Source organism: Zeus faber (assembly GCF_960531495.2).
Source record: "Zeus faber genome assembly, chromosome: 22".
NCBI classification, from domain to species: domain Eukaryota; kingdom Metazoa; phylum Chordata; class Actinopteri; order Zeiformes; family Zeidae; genus Zeus; species Zeus faber.
This window is the reverse complement of record NC_137209.1, coordinates 15,961,977-15,970,223: the sequence shown is the minus strand read 5'-3', so window position 1 is coordinate 15,970,223 and position 8,247 is coordinate 15,961,977. Positions and strand designations below refer to the sequence as shown.

The following is an 8,247-nucleotide window of genomic DNA, read 5'->3' as shown; positions in this document are numbered from 1 at the left end:
TAATTATGATTATTATTATTATTGTTATTATTGTTGTTATTGTTATTATTATTGTAATTATGATTATTATTATTGTAATTATGATTATTATTATTATTATTATTATTATTATTATTATTACGTGTATCCACAAACTGACTCGCAAACGACGCTGCCGTGCGGTTCAGAGGTCACGTCGCTACTGCGCATGCGATTGACGCCGCGGTCACGTCCGGCGCCGCAGCTATGAGAGCGGGGCGGAGACGCGCCTTTCCGCGGCCACGTTAGACGCCTCTCTCCCGGACATGGGCCGCTAGCCTCGTCGCGCGTTGCACATTTTAGCCGCGAAGGGCCGGAGCTCACCGGACACCGCCAAAGCATGACGACCAACGAGGATCAAGAGGTATGAATGCCTGCTGGTGCCGGTGCTAGCGGGCTAGCTTGCCGACGACGGCGCCTCCACGCCGCCACACTTGCAAACGCATACGCGAAACGAGCTCCGGCCGAATGATCCCTCAACGGTCGAGGCATCAAGCCTTTGGAATGGTACAGGGTGGTCATCTGTTCCGATCTCTACCTGCGACGTTATTCATTCGCGGGGGGGAGATTGCGGCGTTGCATGCGACTCGCGTCAACGCAGTGGGGGCGGTATTAATAAAGGAACATGGAAAACAACAACTGTCAATATGCACAAACCTTAAAACGAACGACAGAGGATCGACACATTAAACACTAATCAACCTAAAAAAAAAAAAAAAAAGAACGTGGTCAATGTACAACCAACCCTCTGTATCAACAATTCAGTGTAAAAAACAAACAAACAAGAAAAAAAAAAAAACCCCAACGTGAATGAGAGTAGAAATAAGTAAAAGGGAATTAACAATCGGCTTAGGTGAGGGGAAAGCCATAACATTTCCCAGAGAGCCTTGCATTTGAAAGCGTAAAGAAACACAACGAGCACGGAAAGATAATACAGCCTAAGAATAATCTGTTATGATGTGAGTGAGGTACCATATGTTGTGTATATATGTGGTACCATATGCCAATGTTGTATCATATACCAATGTTTCCAGTCGTCTGCCACATTGGTCATTACGCCTTCTGTTTCATGTATTGACCTGCCAGATGGAGTTGGAGGCTCTTCGATCAATCTACGAAGGGGACGAGTGTTTCAAAGAAATCAGCCCCGTTTCCTTCCAGTTCCGGGTCAGTGGGACACCTGTTGATTGTGATGTGTTCAGCCCCTGTTGGCCGTGCGACCGCCCGAGTGCACGTTTTGGTTTTGTTCCCCCCCCCCCCAACACCCGTATTAATGTTGTAACCGCAGGTGGGGGAACTGGAGGACGGCAAGTCGTTCCTCGTTGACATCACGTGGCCGAAAACCTATCCCGAAAGTGCACCTGAAGTGTCCCTGGATGCCTTTTTCAACAACAGAATGTGAGTAGCGAGTGCCTGTCGCTGCCTCGTGTCAAGGCTCTTTGTCATTATAGATATTTTTTTAGATCAGTGGTATCAATGCAAAAGCTGTTTTGAATGCCGAATTGCTAAAAAAGGAACATCACGGCGAGGGCGGATTGCGCCCCGATCACCCCCTCTCCATGTCTAAAAAGCAGTGTTAATACTGCTCTTATTTTGTTTGTTTTTCTCTTTAAAAAGATAAATAAATTACTGATAAGAGTACCGTCAAAGTTACCTGATCGATAAACACTATTGGTAAGACTAGTAGTACCATTAAAATCTTAACGATACCCATCCCTACTCGGGCCCGTCCCCGCACCGTTTTTAGTTGATTTATTGGGAGGAACGGGTCGCGGCTGTCCACCATCAGCGTGCACGGAGAGCCGTGTTCGCGTCCGTTTAGCACATATCCAATGTAAAAATATTAAATTATACACAATATTAGACGTGGACAAATTTGTTGCTCCCCAATTATTGCTAAAGAGATCAATTATATTCTGATCCAGACTGCTTTAGCTCCAAGCAGCGTTTAGAGAGCCCGACTGGCTCGGACCGCCAACTGCCGCTTACCTAAATTACGCTATCGTGGGTCATCGCCGCCTGACCCCCCGCGACCTTTGGTGAAAACACCCCGGGTTCACGTCCTTTCCCTGTCCTTACTCCTCATTGCAATCCCCAGTTCCACGCAGACCAAGCAGCTGATCATCTCCAGGCTGGAAGAGCAGGTGGAAGCAAACCTGGGCACCGCCATGATGTACACCCTGTTCGAGTGGGCCAAGGAGAACCAGGAGAGCCTGATGGAGAACCACCAGCCTGCCGTAACGGCTGTGGTCAGTGGCCTGGCAGTCCCTGTGATGCTGTGTGCATTGAATGTGATATTCAGACCACACCTGTACTTGACTTTGAGTTATTATATTTCTGTTTCTTAGCTACATTTCCAATACATTTCCCCTGAACACCTTTGTTACTCGCGGTTCATGTTCATGTCGTGGGAATCAAGGGTCATATCAGCCAGCAAGCTAAGTGTAAACAAACACTCTCAAGCCCGTGCTCAGGGTTGCCAGGTCCGCGGTTTTGCCGTGGAATTGGGCTACTTTTTAAGTGTTTAAGTGGGATGTTTTTTGGTCTGCAGGCTGGATTTTTCCACTACTGATTTAATGGATGTTTTATTGCATGTAACTGCTTCTTAAGCAAGCTTACCTAAGCAATCCAATAGTCTGTCCCATAAAGAAGGATTATTAGTTAGCTAGCTATCATTGAACTTGCTCTGAAAAAAATCAACAAATAGCTCTACATGTCAAATGCCATTTGCCGTTTGCCGCGAAAGTCACATATCAATGTCCACACAGCCAGGGCTTAGTTCTAACCCCGGCAGGAAAACAGAGGTAGATGTAGGACGTGAATAAGGTGCACCTGCGCTACAAGTTAACTGCCACTACGTCTGTCGTGCTTGGCGAGTCGACTGGCTTTGCTGACTGTTAACGGCTTGTTTTTGCAGCCGCTGGCAACGACAATTAACACGGAGTCCAAGAAGAAAGAGAAGAAGGAGCAGCTCACCAAAGCGCAAAAGAGGAGAATAACCAGTCGCACGGGTAAATGAACATCATACGTCAGGTCTGATCATGGGTGTTGTAGACACTAATTAGAATTACAATTATATATGTATGTTCTGAAATCAACTTGAAATCTGAATAAAGATTATCAGGAACACCTAATCAAGTAAATGACCGAACATTTTGGTCATCTCAATTAAATGTTCTATCACGTCACCTCGGTTGAAAGATGCCCTACAGAGTCTCTCAATCGTCTCCTCCTCCAGATAATAAGGGCGAGCTGCCACGAGGTTGGAACTGGGTGGATGTTATTAAGGTGTGCGCTTCCTCCTTCCTCCACTAGATGGCACACACCACTTACAAATTAGCCATTGTTTTCACGTCTAACTGTTTGTTTGTTTGTTTGTTTGTTTGTTTTTTAATCCACATTTGTCAACGCTACTTCCCGGTCTTCCAGCATGTAAGTAATAGCTTTGAAAATTGCAATTTATTTAAAAATGAAAGGAGGGAAAAAAAAATGATCACTTAAGATTTGTACCTTCTTGCTTTTTTTTTTTTTAATTTTTTTTTACTGTTTTATTTAGCTGAGCAGAACTGGCGGACATGAGGATTAGGCAAGAAGACCGCGGCGAAGAGGACTGATATCTGATGCGGGTTTTAACATGGGACGAGACGCTTCCACGGGGCACAGCCACATCTGCCCCGCGACCGCATGCCGTTCTCATGGGACGTTGCTTTGGAGGCCGTGCCGGGCTACCCCCCCCCCCCCTCCCCTCCTCCACATTGATATCGGAAATTCTTAAAAAAAGATTTTTTTTTTTTTTTTTACGGAAACACTTTTGTCGTGACAAAAAGCCAAACCTACTGACCCCGGTGAGGTCCGGGATCGATAGGGGCATGATCCAGAGAACAGTCTGGGTGAGACACGCATGAGATCAACTCCCGCCTGAGTGCTGACGTAGTCGATCTTATCCCGTCTTTCACAGGACTTGCATACACATATTGTCACTGCCATGGTTCCAAGCCTAGGCTCTTGGAGCGGAGGGAGAAACTAGAGGCAAACAAGCACGCCATGGCCAAAAGGTTGAACTGGTGGTCCCCTCGTACTGTAGTAGTAACCCTAAGGCTGTGTGAGAGGTATAAAATATTTTACTTACACATCAAAGCGCATGTGTTTTGGAGGATTTTCTTATTTTTCACAAAATGTGATGTAATTCCTATGAATTTGACATTTTTATGAGAAGAATTTAAGCAAAAACAAAATGGACTTCTTTCTGTTTTCTTGATTCACTCGCGTATTCACTACTTCATACATTTTAAAGGAGCAGGGCCGTACAGGACTATATTTGATTGGTAGTTTTGTTTGACCTGCTCGGTCTGCACGGGTTCCCGTCGAAACGAAACATGAACAGCATCTGTTCTCAACGTAGTGATGTCAGAAACGGCCCCATTATCTCGAAAGGTACTTTCAAAATATTTTCTAAACTGTAATCAAATTAGACTACGGCTTAGAAAGGGCTCTGTTAATGTCAGGTAGGACATTCTAAAAACGTCCACAACTCCACATACTCAGTTGTTGTACTAAACGCAAACGCTCGTCATTTCTGATGCTGGAGAAAGTTGCCAGGTGAAAACAAAAACAGGATTTTGCGGTGAGTTCTAATTAACGGAACTAATCACGTCAAGCAAAACATGAGAAAAAAATCTTTAACCTACTTGATTTTTGTGTACACGTATACAAACCATTTTATACATAGTGATCAATATTTATTTTTAACAAAAATAAATATTTTTAAATTGACATGAAATGGAAATCGTTGTCGGGTAGAGATCATACCATAATATTTACTCATAATTGCAGCTATTGTCGCTCTTTTATTTGCCATCGGTAGTGGAGTGGTTAGGCTGCTGGTCTTCCAAAATAATGAATTCTAAAACGCATACACTATAATAACTTGTAGCAGTCTAACATTTTTACAACTTAAAGATTAAATAAAAATGCATACATTTGATGTTATAGTCTGTTTGAGATGTCTTTTTTTTTTTTTTTTAATCTATGAGCCAAGAAAATCCGGTTAAAAAAAAAGATAATTTAAAGGGACGATTGATAGAAATGAGCTGACAGCCCTCGCCATTGTTTTTGAAGAGTAAAATGAGAAATAAAAAAATGGAAAGGTTCAATAAAGTACCCGTGTAGAGCACATCTATTTAATGTCAATGACGACCTTGAAACCGATTATTTTGGATGGTGGATCCAATTCAAACAGCACCACGGTGGTGGTGGTGGTGGATGCTGTGCTGGAGGTCGTCTGCGTATCAGCGAATCACAATGTGGGTGTGTTGCCTCAATGACCCAGCGACACCTCCATCGGGGCTTAATCCATCCAGCCCATTGACTATCACAGCGGAGGACTGCGGTGACTGATCGGCACTCGACACGGGGGGGAAAAAGACCACGGGTACAATGGTGAGCGTGACTACGAAGCTAAATCAGGTTTTTTTTTTGGGGATATTTCAGGTGAGGAGAAATGGAGGTAAACAGACTGGGGGACGCGACTCGGTGCCGAGTTTCACAAAAAGTTCTGGCTAGTGCAGTTTGTTGGATTACTCGTTCCGACGCCGCATTTTCACTGCCACGTCTCTGCCTCTCATACCATATGTTGTATTGTTATTTGTTGTATTGTATTTTACTTAGAAACGATTTGCTATGATGATGGAACGGTGTGCTGTGGAGCTCGCTATGTAACCACAGCTCGCAGTGTGAGTTAGGTGTAGGGTTTGAACTTTAGTTTGGCCCTCCCATCCTATATCGCCTTTCAGCATTTCAGAGTGTACAATCCAAAACACTTTATTGATCACATAAAGTAACATAAGGCTTGTGCTGGTGCAGCACGGCGGCATTTCAAAGCTTAGACGCCAGCGCAGCATGGCAGTGTCAGGCGGGACATGTCCGTGCTCTTCTGGTTCGACAAATCCTCGCGGACCTGCTGCGGTGCGACCCGGTGCGGCGCCACCCGCCTGCGATGCAACTCGGAGTGGTGCAACCCGATTAAGAACAGGTACGTGGCAGCCCCCACCGCACCACCCACCATGGGCGCCACAACGGGGATCCACCACCAGTACCCACCGAACCTGAAGACCCCTTTCCCCCATCCGGCCAGAGCCGTGAAGACCCTCGGCCCGAAGTCCCGCGCCGGGTTGATGGGGTAGCCGCAGTTCAGGCCCATCGTCGATCCGATGCCCAGGATGATCAGACCGATAGAGACAGGTTGCATTCCCCTCGGGGCTCCCATGTTATCCCCGTCGGTGACCGCCAGGATGCAGAGGGTCAGCATGCCGGTCGCGACCACCTGATCCAAAAACCCGTTGCCGGCTGAAAGGTGCCGCGCGGGATAGGACGCGAATATATGGGCCGTGGCGTTCACGCCCCAAATGGTGAGCTGTCCGCCGCCGTGGCTCATCAGGGCGTCGTGATACAAGGCGAAGACGACGCAGGATCCCACGAAGGCTCCCAAGAACTGGGCGAGCACGTACACCGGGAACTTCTTCAGGGGCAGCCGGTCCAAGAGCACCATGGCCAGGGAGACCGCCGGATTCACGTGGCCGCCCGACACCCCCCCGGACACGTAAACCGCCATCGTGAGGCCGACGCTGAAGCCCACGTGGACCGTCATGAGATCGCCGGCAATTCTCCTGGCCAGCGTCATCTGGGCCATGGCCCCACAGCCGAAAACCACCAGGACGAACAGCCCCAGGAACTCGGCCAGAAACTCCTTGGCGATGTCCCGCCTCAGGGCGCAGCGTTCCCAGATTTTCCTCATCACCTTGCCTTCCATATCGTGGCGGACGCTGGGTAATTCACTCTGGTACCGGAATGGATTTGTTTTCCAGCAATTTCTTCGCTGCGCTTTTGCTTTCGGGATCTCGACACAAGTAAGAACTTGGGACCTCCAAGAGTGCGCTCGCTCGTGTGGTTGTGTCTGGGCTTGGCGCTTCTGCTGGCTACTGCCAACGCCCAGCTTTATATGGGGCGCGTTGTGATGTCACAAATGCATGACATGACGACGCCTTCTCGGTGGCTGCGGCAACCGGGGGCAAGTGGGAAAATTCGAATCCGTGACGGCTGCGTTTGTGCCGACAGGTGGGTACTCTGCCGCCCGCGCTCTAATTCACCATAGGAAGCCAGTTGGGGAGGATTTTTGGTTTAAAAAAAAAAAAAAAAAAAAAAAAAGGAAGTGGAACATTTCATCAACCGTTGGTACAAAGTGAGAGACGTCGCGATCCGCGACCGAGTCAGACGTTTTGACACCGTACCGCTCAAGACAGTACTAGTAGGACTGGCACAAGTCGGCTAACCTCACAGTTCCATTGGCTTAAGGCTGGAAGGTATGGAACTCCATTTCCGCGAATGTGATGGGGAAAAAAAAAATAATAATAATCCTGTAAGTCATTATAACGAGAAACTTTCTCGAAATAATGAATTAGTATCTCAAAATAAGTAAAGCTTAATATAAATAAATAAATGATCACCTTGTATATCAATCCAGTTTTTTTTATTTCAGCGCGAACCTCCTACCCAAGTGCAAACGTTGATGAATCCGAACCATTTACAACTGACGGCTGCACCGGCACATCTCCCCACGAGCATGAATCAGGCCTTGATTCAACCACACAGAAGTTCCTGCTTCTGCTGCTGAGAAACAAATAGAGCGGAGGAGCCGAGTCGTACAGCACGGTGTGCAGCGTTTCTCTCAACGGCTGCAGGAATTCCTTACATGGCGAAGTCTGAGGTTGGGAAAATAGAATTTCACATACCGCTTTCGAATGAAAGGATCTCTCCTTAGCTTAAGAACAAAACAAAAAAAAAAAAACAATTTAACAAAAAGAAAACCACGACACGATGACTCTTCCAGAACAAACTTTTAGTTTGAGTTTTGCCCCGGTGACGCTGGAGAGATAAAACGATGGGTTTGTCCCTATTTGGCGCAATCGCCGCGTAATAGCCAATCGTTTTTGTGAAGTTGCCCGACTCCACAGTCGTGCGTTTCTGTCCCGAGTTTGAAGGGAATTTCGATTCAATGTTAGAAATGCCGCCGCAGATTGGAACGCGAACTTGGGGGTGAAGGCAAATGAACCGTTCAACCAAAGCATTGAAAAGGTGTTCTGGTATTCAACCCAAGTCTCTGTTTCATACACTTTTAGCACGACACGACGATAAGCGTGTGTGACGACAGGTGAATAGTGAAATCAACAACCA

At 46.6% G+C, this 8,247-nt stretch overlaps 2 protein-coding genes across 2 annotated transcripts; one reads left to right on the top strand and one right to left on the bottom strand.

Moving 5' to 3' along the window:
- The first annotated feature begins 214 nt into the window (after positions 1 to 214).
- On the top strand, positions 215 to 3,340 carry rwdd (RWD domain containing 4). The gene is made up of 6 exons (XM_080023775.1): positions 215 to 382; positions 1,105 to 1,185; positions 1,307 to 1,416; positions 2,117 to 2,267; positions 2,936 to 3,029; positions 3,257 to 3,340. The coding sequence occupies exons 1-6, from the start codon at positions 359 to 361 to the stop codon at positions 3,331 to 3,333; spliced, it is 537 nt and encodes a 178-aa protein (XP_079879901.1). The 5' UTR covers positions 215 to 358; the 3' UTR covers positions 3,334 to 3,340.
- A 2,481-nt stretch (positions 3,341 to 5,821) lies between these two features.
- LOC307246867 (aquaporin-9-like) lies at positions 5,822 to 6,826 on the bottom strand (the record flags this gene model as incomplete). Its single annotated transcript, XM_080022901.1, has 1 exon — positions 5,822 to 6,826. The coding sequence occupies one exon, from the start codon at positions 6,824 to 6,826 to the stop codon at positions 5,900 to 5,902; it is 927 nt and encodes a 308-aa protein (XP_079879027.1). The 3' UTR covers positions 5,822 to 5,899.
- Between the last annotated feature and the right edge of the window lie 1,421 nt (positions 6,827 to 8,247).